General features: G+C 42.0%; 1 protein-coding gene across 1 annotated transcript; it reads left to right on the forward strand.

Moving 5' to 3' along the window:
- Positions 1 to 10874: 10874 nt before the first annotated feature.
- On the forward strand, positions 10875 to 18804 carry LOC310839723 (epididymal secretory protein 4-like). The gene is made up of 6 exons (XM_083728648.1): positions 10875 to 11087; positions 11890 to 12026; positions 12364 to 12434; positions 15227 to 15316; positions 16598 to 16699; positions 18537 to 18804. Exons 1-6 carry the CDS (start codon positions 10989 to 10991, stop codon positions 18551 to 18553), a joined length of 516 nt encoding a protein of 171 aa, XP_083584774.1. The 5' UTR covers positions 10875 to 10988; the 3' UTR covers positions 18554 to 18804.

Here is an 18804-nt window from a genome sequence, read left to right on the forward strand (position 1 = left end):
ACTGTCTCTGGAAAATTGGGACATGTTGAGAGTATGCCACAATGGGCAGTTTTTACTTTGAGTAAAGATTTATGCCCTTCATGGATTTCTGCCTTGTCATGCTGAAGGGGCTTGAATAACTCAGAGAAGCTATGAGCTTTGCCATGTAGGGCCACCCAAGACAGACAGGTCATAGGGGAAAGTTTTGACTAAACGTGATCCACCTGGAGCAGGAACCAGCAAGCCACTCCAGTATCCCTGCCAAGAAACCTCCATGGACAATAACAACAGGCATATAAAAGTTATGACGCTGGAAGATGAGCCCTTCAGGTCGGAAGGCGTCCAACATGCTACTGAGGAAGAGCGGAGGACAAGTACAAGTAGATTCAGAGCTGATGAAGTGGCTGGGCCAAAGCCGAAAGGATGCTCAGTTGCAGATATGCGTGGAAGTGAAAGGAAAGTCCAGTGATGTAAAGAAAAATATTGCATCGGAACCTGGAATGTAAGATCCATGAATCATGGTAAGCTGGATGTGGTCAAGCATGAGATGGCAAGAATAAATATTGTCATCTTGGGCATCAGTGAACTAAAATGGAAGGGAATGGGCAAATTCAGTTCGGATGATCATCATATCTACTACTGTGGGCAAAAATCCTGTAGAAGAAATGGAGTAGCCCTCATAGTCAACAAAAGAGTGGCAAAAGCTGTACTGGGACACAATCTAAAAAAATGATAGAATGACCTCGATACGACTCCAAGAGTGGCAAAAGCTGTACTGGGACACAATCTAAAAAAATGATAGAATGACCTCGATACGACTTACAAGGCAGACCTTGTAACATCACAGTAGTCCAGGTTTATGCACCAACTACCAATGCTGAAGAAACTGAAATTGACCAATTCTATGAAGACTTACAACACCTCCTAGAACTAACACCAAAGAAAGACGTTCTTCTCATTATAGGGGATTGGAATGCTAAAGTAGGGAATCAAGAGATGAAAGGAACAACTGGCCAGTTTGGCCTTGGAGTTCAAAACGAAGCAGGGCAAAGGCCAATAGAGTTCTGTCAAGAGAACAAACTGGTCATCACAAACACTCTTTTCCAACAACGCAAGAGACAACTCTACACATGGACATCACCAGATGGGCAGCATCGAAATCAGATTGATTATATTATCTGCAGCCAAATATGGAGAAGCTCTATACAGTTAGCAAAAAGTAGATCTGTGGCTCAGATCATCAGTTTCTTATAGCAAAATTCAAGCTTGTACTGAAGAAAGTAAGGAAAACCACTGGGCTAGTAAGATACAATCTAAATCAAATCCCTTATGAATACACAGTGGAAGTGAGGAACAGATTTAAGGATTTATATTTGGTGGACAGAGTGCCTGAAGAACTATGGATGGAAGCTCGTAATATCATACAGGAGGCAGCAATGAAAACTATCCCAGTGAAAAGGAAATGCAAGAAAGCAAAGTAGCTGTCCTGTGAGGCCTTACAAATCGCAGCAGAGGGAAGGCAAGCAAAATACAAGGGAGATCGTGAAGAATACAGGAAATTGAATGCAGACTTCCAAAGAATAGCAGGGAGAGACAAGAGGGCCTTCTTAAATGAGCAGTGCAAATAAATAGCGAGAAACAATAGAATGGGAAAAAACAGAGATCTGTTCAAGAAATTGGAGATATGCGTGCCGCACTTTCTCAGGCAAGGCAGAAAGGGTCCTGTCCTTAGAGGATGAATCTGAGTGGGCTGGGGAATTACCATCTGCTTTCCCTATTTCTTATACAAACCAAGGGACTGCGCAACAACAGGTGTTGTATGAGACACTTCCTTATTCTGTTATGAGAGAACTGAGGAGGGCCATCGCTGATTCTGGCTTAAAATCCTCCTATGTGGCATGGACTTCCGGGACGCCGCGGCCGCCGAAAAGGAGTGCGAGATAACTCCTCCGGGGGAGTCTCGAACAGCATGGAGATTTAGAGGGGTCGCGAAGGCTACGTGAACCCTGAAACCACAGGAGGGAATCCTGCGGGACAAAGCACCCTGCGACGCTGCCTGTGCTCGCCTGTGTTGCCGGCGTTTAACAAGGCTGGAGCTGCAGCATAAAGGGGAGGCAACAGACTCCATGCTGTGAAGCCTCAAGCTCCGAGGGAAAGCGGCAGACCTCCAACAACAGCGGAGAAGCTGGGAAGTAGCTATAAAACACTGTGGAAAAAGCAGTGGGGACAAAAGAAATATTGGAAAATACTTAGATAAGATTAAAGGAACGCTCTGATAAGAACCCAGCGGAGAAGAAATAATTGGTGAAAAGGAGGAGGAGTCCACCCCTGGCGGTAAGGTGAAAAAAGAGTATAGCGAGACGCTGGGAGAGAGGAAACAAGAAAAAGAAACAAGCCGCCAAGTGAGTGTGGTGGAAAGACCTCAGACACAAAGTACAAAGAGTCGGAGGCAAGTTAACAGTAGTGTAACAGCGAAACTATTAAATGGACTAGAGAGAGGGGAAAAAGACTTTTCTGTTTCATCGGGACGGAGAGCGCTATAGCCAACGCGGGTTTCGGTGGAGGATTTCTGCTTTTAAATCTCAGGTTTAAATCTCAGGTTTGGGGAGAGTTGGGACTTAAATGGAGTGTGGAATATAGGCACCCTCTCAGCACTCTGTGAGACTGTGTTTAAAGACTGTGAGACTGTGTTTAAAGACAGGGACTGTGAGACTGTGAAAGATCGCCATATTGAGCAAGTTAAAGGGGACCCGCTTTCGTCATCCCAATCTGATACGTTTTTTCGATCTTCAGAGATGGCTGCGACTCTCTTCGGGATTTAAAGAGACATACACCTCGGGACTTAAAGTTAAAGAATACGTCTTCGCAGGACCCTGCCCACGAATTTGGGAATCCCCTGAATTTGGAAGTGCCTTTGGTGGTTCAGGTGTCTATTATATTTAACCATAAGACTTTGAGGATTTAAATACGTGTCTTGATTTAGGTACAGTTAAAATTGTATTATCATTATTTGATCTCAAATAAGGGCTAACTCTTGCAGTGTACCAATTTAGTTAATTTTGGACCCTTGTTGTAATATCTGAGAGACGTTAGCTTTGTTACCTCTATACCCTATCCCTACAGTATATTAGGAGGAATCAATCTTAAATATACAAATGCCGAACGGTTCTAAGAAGGGTGTGGCAACACCAGGGGAAAGGAGGCCTTCAAGACAAGAAGAGGGGAAGGATGCAAGAGAAATTAGAGATTATGATAGTTTGATGGCCGAAATAAGAAAGGAATTTAAAAATAATGAACAGTATATCGAGAGAAAATTGATAGAGGTACAAGATACTTTAGATAAGAAACTGGAGGGAGTGGTGGGGGAATTGATAGGAAAAGTTAAAGATCTCTCGGTAAGAACTAAGGTTTTGGAGGACTCAGTGAAGAGGGTGCAAAAGGATACGAAAGACAGCAAGAAAGAGATGGACAGGATTAGACTAGAAGTTAAAGAGATAGGAGCGACACAGGAAGAGTTGTTGGATAACATGGCTATGACGCAGATGCGACAAAATCAATCTAATCTAAAATTTAGAGGAATATCAGAGGATTCAAATGAGAATATTCGAGTTAAAGTGGTGAAAGAGCTGGCAACATGGTTAGATAGAAAAGAAGAAGAGATAAACCATTCCTTGGTAAACATATTCTGAATAAGAATAAAATCGGCCAAAGCCAGAGGGAAAAAACTGCCAGGAGATGTAATAGCCATGTTTAATTTATTGGAGATAAGAAATGAAATTTTGAAACAGAATTACGTTAAAAAGTTATATATTGAAGAAAACCCAATTATTATTTATAAAGAGATTCCTTCGAGATTTCTTCGAAGGAGGGACCCATATAAAAAATTAACAAATCAATTGAAGAAAAATGGGATCTTGTACAGATGGGAGTTTCCGGAAGGTATCTCATTTTATTTCAAGGAAAAAAAGTTTAAACTGTCTACCATTTTAGAACTTCAAAAATTTGCAAGGAGATACGAGAAGGACCTGGGGAAAATGATGGGGGAGGAGGAGGTGGAGAACCAGCAGGGGGAAGAAAGGGGGGGAGTGAAGAAGAAGAAAGAGAGGAGAGTTCAATAGGAGAAAGAGAAGAACTAGAGAAAGGAGACAAAGAACAGTAGATTGTGCATAGGCCTGATAAGTTAATTAATATTACATAACAGATGGCGTTAAAAATACTAAACTGGAATGTGAATGGGCTGAACAATAAAAATAAAAGGAACCAGATTACACATGTACTATTGAAAAAGAACTGTGATTTAAGGCAGTTATGAGGGGCTTTCTAATACAGAAAAATAGTCAAATAAGAAAAGAAAAAGAGACAAAGAAGGAACAGATCCTAACACAGATTATGGAAAATGAAAGAAAGTTAACTATCAACTCCAGTGAGGAGACCGCAAAGCAGAATATAAAGATACTACAAGCTAAATTTTCTACAATAATTGACCAAGAGGTAGAATGGAAAATTAAAAGGATGAATCAGAGGACGTTTGAATCTGCAAATAAGATAGGCAAATATTTGGCGTGGCAAATAAGAGAAAGAAGAAAACAAAACACGATTAGTAAGATAAGGGAAGGAGAAAGGATTGTGGAAGAACCAAAAGAAATAAGAAAGATATTCCAAAAATATTATAAGGATTTATATAAAAGAGGAAAGGAAACAAAACAAGAAATAGACTGCTTTTTGCAAGAACATCACCTAAAACAAATTTCAAAAGAAGAAAAAGAGATATTAGACCAGACAATTACTCAAGGAGAGATAAAGAAGGCCATTAAAAAGATGAAAAGTGGGAAAGTGCCAGGGCCAGATGGCCTTTCGGCCAAATATTACAAAACGCTAAGTAACCAAATATCCCCAGTGTTAGGAGAAGTGATGAATAATATATTAAAGGAAGGAAGGATCCCGAATACCTGGAAGGAAGCATATATCACCTTGATTCCTAAAAAAGATGAGATACCTTGGAAGTGAAAAACTATAGGTCAATTTCATTATTAAATAATGATTACAAGCTATTTGCAGATATAATGGCAGAAAGATTAAAAAAGGTCCTGAACAATAAAATACATAAAGATCAAACGGGCTTCCTCCCAGGGAGACAATTAAGGGAAAATGTAAGGAACTTGATAGATATTATTGAATATTTGGATATGAGTATAGATAGACAAGCGGCCTTGGTGTTCATAGACGCTGAAAAGGCATTTGATAATATCTCGTGGGATTTCTTGAAGAAAAGTCTGGAAACGATGGGAATGGGAGAGAAATTTAGAAAAGGCATAGAAGCAATATATAAGGAACAGAAGGCAAAATTGGTAATAAATAACACCACAACAGAATACTTTAGCATATATAAAGGAACTAGACAGGGCTGCCCCCTGTCTCCTCTATTGTTTATAACAGTATTAGAAATACTGAACGAGAGACTGAGGGGGGCAACAGAAGTTAAAGGAGTCAAGGTAGGAAAGAGGGAATATAAAATCAAGGCCTTTGCAGATGACATCGTATTAACCTTAGAAGACCCAAAAAATAGCGTAAAAGAAGCTTTACAAAAAATTGACGAATTTGGAGCCGTGGCAGGACTTAAGGTAAATAAAAATAAAACCAAAATGTTGGTCAAAAATCTAACAAATGAAGAAATGATAGATCTAGAACGAAGGACGGAAATTGCGGTAGCTAAGAAAGTGAAATATCTTGGAATATGGGTCACAGCTAAGAACATAAATTTATATAAGGATAATTATGATGTCACCTGGAGGAGTATAAAGAAAGACATGGAAATTTGGGGGAGGATGAAACTCTCCTTTTTGGGGAGGATAGCTGTTGTTAAAATGAATATTCTGCCTAGAATGCTATTTCTATTTCAAACTATCCCCATACTTAAAGGCTTAAAACAATGTAAAGAGTGGCAGAGAGCCTTGGCGAAATATATTTGGCAGGGGAAAAGGCCACGGATAAAAATGAAAATTTTGATAGATAAAAAAGAAAGAGGGGGCTTTTCTCTCCTGGACCTAAGTCTATACTATGAAGCGGCTTGCATACTCTGGTTAAAAGATTGGATAAAACTGGAGAATAGAGACCTATTGGACCTGGAAGGTTTTAATAATTGGTACGGATGGCATTCGTACCTTTGGTATGGGAAAGTGAAGGTCCACAAGAGCTTTTTAAACCATATTTTTAGGGGACCGATATACCAAGCATGGGAAAGGAATAAAAACCTCCTTGAAAGAAAGACTCCCTGGTGGATTTCACCAATAGAGGTTTTGACGGTCAAGAAAACAAACACGGAGGAGAAAAACACCACCTATGAAGAAATGTTAAGAAAAACAGACCAAGGGCCCAAACTCAGACCTTATGAAGAGATAAAAAGCTTATTCACTGGTTGGTTGCAATACCACCAGGTGAATGATTTGTTAAAAGAGGATAAGAAGAAGTTGGGTTTTGATGATAAAAAATCAAAATTTAACATAGAAGTAGTAGAAGGCAAAAACAAAACCCTATCCAGAATCTATGATATACTATTAGAGTGGTATACAAAGGACGAGGAGGTGAAGGAGGCAATGATTAAATGGGCAATTGACTTTGGCTATAACATCGATTTCGAAAGGTGGTCGGAAGTGTGGAATTGTAACATAAAGTTTACAGCATGTATGGCACTGAGAGAAAATGTTTGGAAGATGTTATATAGGTGGTACCACACCCCTGTGAAATTGGCCAAAATGTATAGATTAAAGGATAAGAAATGCTGGAAGTGTGGTGAGGTGGAGGGTGACCTATATCATTTATGGTGGACATGTAAAAAGGTGAAAGGCTTTTGGGAATTAATTTATAATGAGCTTGAAAAAATACTTAAGTACACTTTTCCCAAAAGACCTGAAGCCTTTTTGCTGGGAATGACGGGCAAAGAAATCAAAAAGGAAGACAAGACGATATTCCTCTATGCCACCACAGCAGCGAGAATTATGTTGGCACAATACTGGAAAGTGGAAACCATCCCCAGCATAAATGACTGGCAGATTAAAATGGTAAATTATGCTGAGCTTGATAAATTAACTGGTAAAATAAGAGATCAAGATGAACAGAAATTTCTGAAAAACTGGAGTAAATACTGGAACTATATTGGAATAAATGTCTAATGTGAACTGGCGGGGTTAGAACAATACTACCAGCGAGTGAATTTAGGATTATAAATTAAAAATCAAATACGTAATGGAAGTAGATATTCGATACTTACCAAAAGGGTGGAAGGGAGTTCAGGGTGTATTTCTTTTTCTTTTTCTTTTTTTTTTTGCATGATGTAGCTAAACTATTTTCTTTGTATAGTTGGAAAAAGGAAAAAGTTGGCTTGTATATCTCTGTTGTAGTGACCCCTTTTTGTAATCTTTTCTGTGTATATATATTATATATATATATATATTCTGTGTATATATATATTTATATGTCTGTTTTGTGTATAACTTTAATAAAAATGTATTCAAAAAAAAATAAATCCTCCTATGTGACAGGGATGCTGGAGGGGATAGCAACTGGTTACACAATGCTACCCCAAGATTGGAAAGATTTGATGCGCATGCTTCTGTCTCCAGCGCAGTATGTAGTTTTTGACAGTGAATTTAAGCATGGCGCTGTAGCCCTGTCTGATCCACAGCATTCAGCCAATCAACTTTATGGCGAAATTGGAAGCCAGAGCCATGCGATGTCCTTGCTTGCCGGCACCATCCAGGCTGGCAATAAGCCAACTGATAATTGTTTTAACTGCAAGTGCCCTGGTCATTTTGCTAAACAATGCAGACCGCCTGACGGATAATACCCCCATCTTCGTCAAAAAAAGAGAAGAAAAGTGGGAAATGGAGATTTGCTTCTGTGCCTCATTTCCTGCCTTAATATAAATTCCATGATAGTGCTCATTTTCAGTGTTTTGTTTTTCCTAACAGCGGTGATTCCACACCAATAAATGTGTGGGAATCTTTTGCAAAAACCCTCAATGTTTCTTCCTTTTGCCTGACCCAACAGGTATCAATAGGTGAAATCCTTGGTTCTTGCCTTATCCCTGTTTGTCATGATCCCTTTGATATATACTTGGTGGTTCTCATCCCTACCCCAAAATGATTCTCTCTGCACCCTTGGTTATGCCAGTTACCAACTCTGGGGTAACCAAGTGCGCCGACGCCCATCTTTGGCCATTGATTTATCAACCCCGTACGTGGCATCTTATAATATTAAACCAGATTTCTCATTTACAAAATCTCACACATCACATCAAACAGGATGTTGGATTTCCTGCTTTCTGGGATTCTTTCACCCAGTGGCTTACCGCTTGGCTGCCAAATCTTACTTGGCTTCGTAATCTCTTTCGATATGCTATTGTCATAATTTGTATACTGATTTTACTATGCTGCTTCCTCCAATGCATCCCTGGTCTCATACGTCTTTTCTCTTGGTTTCTCTCTCCCCCTCAGCCACCCAATAAAATCCTTGCTGCTTACTTTGCGAAATGGCAACACCAACAGTAAAATAAAGGGGAGATATGGGCAGATTTATTTCGAGCATGCGTTGGCAAACCATGTATCTCGTAGTATTTTTTGTCCCATCCTCCCTGGCGAACTTATCTTGGGCATGCGCTGGCAAACCACGTATCCCGAAATATTTTCGTCTTATTCACCCAGAATGCCTTGCAAATAAGAAAAAAGGGGGAGATGAAGGGAAATTCTGTTCCTGCACATAACTGCAGCATTATGGGAAGTCTTGCTTCTTGCTTCTTTTCTCTGGCATTCTGGGAAGTCTCACTCATAAGCTTTTCTCTGCTTCTGCACACACTGTATGAACCTGTTCCAAACATCAAGACATTCCCTCCTTGCTCAGTTCATCTTAAGTCCATGATGACCTGTTCTCAAAGCATAGCTGACCACATCTACGGAACTCGATTGTTATATTCTTTCATGTTATGATCAATCATTAGTAATTGTTTTGGTCATGCTATATCAATCTTTAGTTATAATTTAATTAGGAGGTTTCATGCCTGTCTAAGTTCCAGGCCCGTTTCCCAGCCTTTAATCTATTGGTGATTAATGTTCATATGTAATTTCTGCCTTGTACTTATGTTAACCAATCAGCAACAAGTTGCTTTGTGTTTGTATCAACAGTTGCTTTGTGTTTGTAGCAACCAATCAGCCACAAGCACACCTGTGGAAATGTTTGTAATAATCATTAGAAGAGAGTTCCCGGGGCTTGCCCCGGACAGACGCCTCTCACATGACACCTACTACTCGTCTCCTGTGATTTTCATTCCTACAGGACTATATCTATCTATCTATATCTATCTATCATCTATCTATCTATCTATATCTATCTATCTATCATCTATCTATCTATCTATCTATCTATCTATCTATCTATCTATCTATCTATCATCTATCTATCTATCTATCTATCATCTATCTATCTATCATCTATCTATCTATCTATCTATCTATCTATCTATCTATCATCTATCATCTATCATCTATCTATCATCTATCTATCATCTATCTATCTATCTATCTATCATCTATCTATCTATCTATCATCTATCTATATCTATCTATCTATCTATCATCTATCTATCTATCATCTATCTATCTATCTATCATCTATCATCTATCTATTTCTACTGCAACAGACCAACACCTACCTGAATCTGTGTCACACAGATTCTCTGTGTTTCACCAGATTTCTGTTATGCCAACTATATCAATGCTCTCTTCACACAGATGCTACTTAACAGGCCTATTTTTTTTTAAGGGAATTGGTTTATTTGTGGGGTGGGTGGAACAAGGTACATTACAGCAACTAAGAGGAGTGACCTTCAATGGCAGCCTATAGATGAATAACATCACTACTTTTGATTTCCTCCCTTCCTAGCTCTCACGTACAAAGATGTGGCTGGAGATTTGTCTTGCCCAAGTGGCCATTTGCCATTTGATCGAAGCCTGTGGAGACTCCTTTGTGCTTCAGAAGAAGGGAACAAACATGCTTGTTCTCTTGGGATGTTGAGGGGGATGTTTTTGAAGGCTGGCACGTTCCATTCCCGGGTGGGTGCAAAGATAACATGATCTCTGAGGCATTGCCTTCCTCCCCTCACCCAAGTTTGCCCAGAGCTTATGGACTTACATCTGCCACCGTCCCTTGCCCCACAAAAGAGGTAGAAGGCTTTTCACAGAATGAACTGCTTAGGGTGGATTTCTCCCACAATACTAGATGACCATCTCCCCATCGCTCATCAGATCTATTTTGGGAGCAGGGTGGGTGGCAAGGGATGATCTATATTTCCATTTTGGCACTGGGCTGGGTGTACTAGTTTCAACCCATGGTTAGGATAATTGTTCTGCACCTGCTGGTCTTCTGCACATTCCCCTACCTGTGGCAATGCTGCCACCAGGGGAAGTTTGGTGGGCCTGATCAGGTCCTTGAGGTGGCAGTTCCCACCAGCAGCCCCTGGGATGTGTGGTCCAGTGAACTAATATCCTGGATAAGCTTAAGTATTTCATTCTGTGATAGGTCTTCTACTCCTTTTGCTGAAAAGACCACAAGTCATTAAGGGCTGGGCCATCTTGTGCAGATGGGGTGGGGCGGGAGGAAGAGATGCCATGGAGCACCTGTGATCTCTATACTTGCCCAGGAAGGGAATGTGCCAGCCTTGAACACCCCCCTCAAGAACATCCCCCTCAACAACCCAAGAGAATGGGTTTGTTTGTTCCCTTCTTCTGAAGCACAAAGGAGACTCCACATAGTGCCACGCCACAAATAAACGAATTCCCTTTAAAAATAACCCTGTTCCTCCCACTCTGTTCTTCCTTTTTGCAGAAGTTGGTGAGTGGGATGTGCTTTGAAGACATTTGGAGGCAGATATTTAAACTGGGCTGCTGAAACCCTGGACCATCATTCTCTCCCCCTGCACACGGTGTTCACGGTAAGAGCAGGAGAGAACCAGCTCCAGGATGATTGCTGTGCTGCTGGTGGTGTTTGGACTGACCCCTGCCTGCATATTTCCTGTCAGTGCTGACATCCCTGTGTACCCGAACTTTGACCCCCCAAAGGTAAGACGTTTACAGATGGGACTTGTAACCTGTGGAAATGAGTGATGTTTCCCCTTTCCCCTCTGACCTTGCTTCTTTTAGGACTCTGGATAGGACACCTGAGCAGCTTTGCTCTTGAGTTGTTAATAATAATAATAATAATAATAATAATAATAATAATAATAATAATTATACCCTGCCCACTCTGGCCAAGGACTGGGCTCAGAGTGGCTAACAACAAGAATATAAAACATTAATATAATATCAGGCAGGGAATAAAAATATTCTAAAATCAATAAGCCAGAGTAAATCCAATCAGATGGCAAACGGCAGATTAGGGTTGTTGATCTTGAATGCTCACAGTAAAGGCCCTGTTGCTTTTGGGTCCCCCTTCTCCTCTCGCCCAGGCCCACAAACTTGGCTCTCAGAAGATTAATGGCTGCCTGATTTTGATTTGTGCTTCTAGCTCTGGTAGGAAAATTACAGAGATGAGGTGGGTTGCTTTATATCAGGCACGTCCAACTCCCCAGAGACTGCAATGTACTCCCAGGATAAAATAACTGGCACTAATCTATGCATTGTCATTGGAGGGATGAGGGGTGTGTGGGGTTTTTTGGGGGCGGGTTGGCCAGAGTTGTTGCGCATTTTTTGGGGGGGGATGACAAAAAAATGCACAACAGAAAGTGCAGCACTGAAAATTGAACGCAGCGCTACAACCAACATTACTTTCGCAGTCAACCGACTGGACGTTGCTATTTTATATATTAAAACCTATCACCTTTCACTGCCCCCTAAAATGTGAATCAAAATTCTTCTATTTTAGACTGTCGGGAAGTGGCACCCCATCGGGATGGCTTCCAAGTTGCCTGAGTTGAATGAGTATGATCAGAAAATATCACCGATGGACCACACGGTGGAGGTTTTGGATGGAGATTTGAAACTCACCGCTAATTATATGTCGTTAGTACCTTACAACTGATACCTCTCCTCCTATCATGCATAGGCTGGGAATTGAACTGGGGTCCTTGTGCATGCAAAGCAGGTGCTCTGCCACTGAGCCACAGCCCTGATGTCCCCTGAAATCGTTTTGAGATGCTTTGGAAAGGGCATAAAGTTTCTGGCACTGCCAGTCAGTGTAGACAATATTGAGCTGGATGGAGCATCTAAGGCATCTTACTGGTACTGTATTCTTCCATCAGTGGCTCTGACACCCTAAAAAATACAAGTAGAGGAGACAAGGCAGGAAGCAGGCTGGGTATCTGGTTTTGAAGTGCTTTCATTTAGCTCTCTTTTCCAGGGATGGTGTCTGCAAACAATCAGCTCGTGTGTTAAAGCACACTGACAAACCTGGTGTATTCGAATTTCCTGGTAAGTATGAGTGCCATGAGCCACCCTATTACCTGATGACAAAGTATGTTTTGTGATCGGAAGATCCAGATGCTGTGATTTGGGCAAATGTTCAAACATCTGTTCTTTTTCCCATTTATATTCTTCCTTTTGAGTGCAAAATCAAGTTATGAGGGGGAGAGCAATGCAATCACTCACCCACCAATAAGGTTGTTTATTTTAGGAAATACATAACTTGCCTAGAAAAAGGTTACTAGGTCTAGCCAGTGCTTTTTTTCTGGGGGGACACAGGGGTACACATACCCTTAAACATTTTGTTTAAGTTTGGCCTCACTGAGAGGGGGGGGAGTATTTCAATATGAGTAGGAATATGAGAGGACCCCTAAACTTTTTTTTTGAAAGAAAGCACTGGGTCTCACGAAAGCTAAGTAGCCTAGAGAAAACAAAGGCAGCTATGCTTGCTCCATAGTTCTTTCGGAAGATCGTTCCAAGCTGACCTCTCATCTTGAGATTCAAGAGAGAAGTGAGAGGAGGAGGAGGAGGTTGTAAAGAGGATACAGCAGAAGACTATCAGTCTAAATAACAAAGAGATAGGAAGGGCAAATGAGGAGTTAAAGGTATGTAACAGTCTGGTTATGTGGAAGTCCTTTGCCCATCTTTACCTCATGCAAACCCTTCTTTTGCAAGCTGATTTCCCCTCAGTTCAAACAAAACATATAAATATTTTTAAATCTCCATCTGTGTTTTGTGATCTGAGAGCAAAAGAGCAGTATATGAAGGTTGGTAAAAGAGACATCACAGTACAGTGGTACCTCGGGTTAAGAACTTAATTCGTTCGGGAGGTCTGTTCTTAACCTGAAACTGTTCTTAACCTGAGGTACCACCTTAGCTAATGAGGTCTCCTGCTCCCGCCGCACCGCTGCCACGTGATTTCTGTTCTCATCTTGAAGCAAAGTTCTTGACCCGATGTACTATTTCTGGGCTAGTGGAGCCTGTAACCTGAAGCGTCTGTAACCTGAGGTACCACTGTAACAGGAAACTGCCAAAAACTATTTGTCCATTTGCCTGAGTTTGACCCACTCAGACTGACGGTGGCTCTTTCCACCCCCGTATCAGAAGTCTCTTTCCATCCCAGTGACAGGATCCTTTTAAGTTGCACAACATCAGGAATTGAAATAGGGACATTCCACATGCAAAGGAAGTGATTTACCCCCTGAGTTATGGTTCATGGCAGATGGTTAAACCAATGCCTCCACTTTCCTACTTAGGAGGATATGATTTGCCTTGTTGCCATCCAAAATTAATCTTGGGCTTTTCAAAATGGAAGACTCCTGCTTTCTCTTTTGATCTCCCCTCTGCTTAACCAGGAGGAACTTGAGTGTTTCACTCAAGGCTGCACAAGGGAGTTCTGGGTTACAGCTGGGATCTATGTTCTCAGACCTGGGGAGCAGTCTTTGCTTCTTTATCACAGAATCCCCGGCAGCCAGACAACTGATCTGTATAGTACTGGCGAGGGACTCTGTCACCCTACAATCTTTATCTTGCAACTGATCCTTTAAGCTGCCCTCATATATATCATTATATATATCATGCCCTCATATATATCATCCCAGTCTGATTGGTTTTTTGGGTGGGTGGGTAAATTAATCATTATTTCGGTAATATTGTGCTTGATGAAGAGTGCTGGAGAACTTAAAAGTTGGCCAGTCTTTCCTGACACTAGGATTGGCTGAAATAAATGTAATGCTCACCTAGAGGGTTTTATTATTTTTGAAATGGACCAACACAGCTAGTTTTTGCTTTTCTAGTGAGGTTCTTCAAAGCCCTTGGGATGCCGCAGGAAAAGTTCTAGTTTAACAGAGCCAGGCAAACAACAACAACAACAATTTTGTTACTCATATCCCGTCCATCTGACCGAGTTACCCCAGCCACTGTGGGCGGCTCTCAACAAAGTTAAGGAGGAGCAGAAGGGGTGGTGAGTTCTCACTGTCTGGAGCCTCTCTGCCACCTGCTTGCTCTGCTACTCTCCAAACAGGGTCTAAGGTCCCCCCTCCTCCCTGCCACATACAGTGGTATCTCTAGGTGTGGACACAATATGTTCCAGGGTGCCGTTTGCACACCGAAAAGTCCTCAACTAGAGCGGTGCTTCTGCGCAAGCATGGAGTGCACACGGCCATTCTGCGCATGTGCGAAGCGTGCAGAATGCATCTGCAACATGAAGCGAACGCAACATGAAGTGAACACAACTAGAGGTATGCCTGTATTGAGAAAGAGGCGGGGAGGGGTGTACTTCCTCAAAGCAAGGCCTTCTGGGGAAGGGGTTGAGAGAGAGAGTGTCCACATAATCATATATTTCCTATGGCAACTAGTCAACATTTACCTTTAACTTTAGATTTTCAGCATAGTACTTGCAGCCTTGGCCACACAAACACCTTCCTTTTAAGAAGGACGCCCTTTTTCCCTGACTCAAGAGCTAAGGGGAGTCTGCCATGCCTAACACCATGGCTAAAAGAGGGGGATAGTAAGACAGGGAGCAAGATGAAATGTGTGGGGGTGAAGGACTGGTGATTCCCACTGCCTGCTTTAGGGAGGGCAATCTGTGGCAGTGGACCTGGGCAGGACACTTATTAAGTCATGGAGATTCACCTCCCTTAAAATTCGGAAGACATATTAATGAGAGGGTGGGAGAAAGAATGAATAATTAAGGTGACCAAGAGTGGCTGATCCCCATTTGCCTGCCCCCCCCCCACTAACATCCAAGAAATGAGGAACCCGCTTCCTTCAGTTGATATCTTGTGTTGTTTCCTGTATAGATGGTATTGTCCACATGATGGATATTGATTATGAAAAGTATGTCGTTATGCATGAGAAGAAATTAGAACATGAAGCTCTGTATCTGTCTGGTATGTGTTATGGCAATGGATTTTATTTTTATTTATTAAATACAGCTCTTCGCCCATAGATCTCAGAGCAGTTCACAACATAAAACAAACAAACCAATAACCCTCACTCCACCCTGTGGCATATCTGTGGTTCAGCAAAAAGGATGCTAGTTAGTTAGTTAGTGTTGCTGTTTTTCAACTCACTCTTCAGCCACAAAGAAGTTACAAATCTCTCTCTCTCTCTCTCTCTCTCTCACACACACACACACACACACACACACACACGCCCTAAAAGTCACAAAAGGAGAATGGGTTGGGAGGAGAGGAAAGAAGCAAGCTCAGTTTCAAGTTCTGAGTTTCAAGTTTTTCTGTGGACCAGCCAGAGCAGGAAAAGTTCAAAGGAAGGAGGCAGAGCCAGTGCTGCTCCTCACTCTGCTGTGCTGAAGGAGTTGGCTCTGTCCTGCCTGTTTCTCCTGCAGTACAGTTTGGTGGCTGGTGGAAGGTTTTGCCTAAAACCTCTGGACGGATACCCTAAGTTTATGGAAGGGTACCCTAAGTTCTGTTCAATCCAATTACGGCTCTAGTTAACATACAATAATAGAATACAAAATTACTGAATATCTTTATCTATACTTATCTGGCTAATATACACCCCCCCTCTTTTTTTGCTGTCAACAGTCACCTGTACTGTACAGAGTTAAAAAGAAGGATAAAAACCTATTTAAAATCTTGACTACAATAATCTTCTAGAATAAAAAGTGGCTAATGGAATAATCAGCCCTTCCCGGGATGATGGAATATCTTTTTTGGAAAAGGGGGTTGAACCCTAAAGAACGGCCACTTTAGCACTTCACATGAAGATAAAAGGTGTCCCCAAAATAAAAGGAAACAGGGGGCTGCAATATTAACAGTGATCCAGCAGAAAGAGCAGCTACCATAAAGCCTCCCACTAGCACATAGGGACAGTCAGCACCTGTGTAGGCTTTCAGTTCCTTTGGATCAGACATGGCCAAACATGGCCCTCCAGATGTTTTGGGACTACAACTCCCATCATCCCTAGCTCGCAGGACCAGTGGTCATGGATGATGGGAATTGTAGCCCCAAAACATGTAGAGGGCCAAGTCTGGCCAGGCCTGCTTAGATCCTCTTCTCTGGTTTCATGGGGGTTCTGTTCCTGTCCAATGGACAATCCAGAGAAGATGGCAAGAATAAGAGACGACTTTGGGTGCTCTATAGACATAAAACAGATATTTCAGCCTTTCTGAGAACAACAATTTACTCAACCTTTGCTTGTGTTTAAAGCTAGGGGATCGGAAGTGGGAGATGACATCAAAGAAAAATTCAAGAAATTAGTTTTGGAGCAAAACATTCCTGAGGCACACATCAAATACTTTGAGAACATTGGTAAGGCAACTTGATCTCAATATTTTTTTATTGTAGATGTGTATGAATGTCTCTGTGTGAAACAGAATCTGAGGAGCTATATTTAGTCTCAGAGAGATTCACAAATCTGAATCACCACTACAGTTTGAGTAGAGTGGTACCTCGTTTGCTGAATGCTTCAGAAGTTGAACATTTTGGTTTTCGCCGGAAACCTGGAAATAAATGCTTCCGATTTGAATGCACCTCGGAGGTCGAATGGCTACTGAAGCTCATTTCTCAATTGTCTCAATTGAATTTGCCGACTGCCCATTGCGCCTTGGTTGTCGAAAGTTTCAGAAGTCGAATGGTCTTCTGGAACAGATTACGTTCGACAACCAAGGTACCACTGTAGTTAAATCACTGAAATTAACTGAGGTCTGATTTCCATGCTTAATCATAATTAAAGCACCTGAAGCTATCAGGAATTGAGTGGGGGGTTGATTTGCTAAGGGCAGCAGACAATTTGGACCTAGCTGTGGGAATGGATAGGAAGGAGTTGGTTCTACATCCCTCAGCTGGGGTGGTGTGTGTGGTGGGACTCCAGCAATTCTGGCTCCTGGGCAGGGTCTGTCTAGAGACCAGCTGAGGGACACGGGTGGCGCTGTGGTCTAAACCGCTGAGCCTCTTGGGCTTGCCAATCAGAAGGCAGGCAGTTCGAATACCTGCAATGGGCTGAGCTCCAGTTGTTCTGTCCGAGCTCCTGCCAGTCTAGCATTTCGAAAGCACGCCAGTTCAATTAGATAAATAGGTACCGCTGCGGTGGGAAGGTGAATGGCATTTCCATGCGCTCTGCCTTCATCATTGTGTTCCGTTGCACCAAAAGCTGAAGGCAGCCCTGTTTAGGGAAGCTTTTAATGTTTAATAGACTATTGTATTTTAATATTCTGTTAGAAGCCACCCAGAGTGGCTGGGGAAACCCAGTCAGATGGGTGGGGTATAAATAATAAATTATGATTAATAGCATTATTATTTAGTCATGCTGGCCACATGACATGAAAAGCTGTCTGTAATGGCCTGGTTGGGGACTATCAACTCTGTCTTCGGCTGCCTTATGGGGCTCAGATTCCAGTTAATTAGAATTAAAGTAGCTTCAGTCCCAGCTGCAAGGAGGCAGCTTCCAGTTGGCTGGAGACTGGAAAAAAACCCAGCCCAAAAGTTACGCATGGAATGCTGGCCTAGGTGGCTATCATATTTGAAGGTTCATATTCCCCCCAAAGACCTTAGTGAGGACTCGTCCTTCCTGGCCACGTATCAAAACCTTTTCTTGCTGCTGTCAGTATACTTGGCTGCTTCAGCTCTTTGGTTTTTACACCTCTGTGTGGTTTATTTTATCTGCTCTTCTTTCATTGGCATAAATTTTTATAGGGTCTGTTTCCCACCCCCAAAATTTCTGCATTTCTTAACTGTGTTGAGTGGCTCAGTTTTGAACTAGAATGGTGAGATACACATGTTCCTCACAGTGGCTGACCCATTGAGGCAAATAGGACACGGTCCCACCAGCCTTAGTCTGCCTCTAGGGAGTCTTCACATGCCCACCTTCTTACTGACCACCAGCCAAGGAGTGGAACTCCTTGAGAGCTTCCTCCTTCATCTCAGTGTTGCCCCTGTGGAGCTCAGTATGCGAGGGCCTCTCATTGGCTGTGGTTGCAGCTGTCATTTGCTCTGGCTCCATCTGCTGTTAGCCTCCCTGCCTCCCATGCCACCAATCCCAATGGGCATCATCTGCCACTGATTCCAAATAAAGAAATACATTTGAGTTGCTCACATTTTCTTCTTCCTTACCACTTCCCTGACACTCTTCTCTTCCTTTCTCCCACAGCACAATGCACTCCATAAGTTGCTTAATAGCCAGATATGGCATTTCTCCATATATATTTGCAGCATTGGTTAATAATCAGAAACACCCAATAATCATTACTCTTTCTGGATGGTGGAGATGATGATGACTACGGATCAATGCCTCTGTCCACTCACCACTCACCATTTCTGGCTTGTAGAAATTGATGCAATTAGAACATCAACGTCTATGGGTTCCTCCCTCTCCTGAAACTATTTTAGAAATAAATACATTGCTTAGATCTTGCAAA

The sequence above is a fragment of the Podarcis gaigeae genome, assembly GCF_964106915.1.
Source record: "Podarcis gaigeae genome assembly, chromosome: 2".
In the NCBI taxonomy this organism is placed as follows: Eukaryota; Metazoa; Chordata; class Lepidosauria; order Squamata; family Lacertidae; genus Podarcis; species Podarcis gaigeae.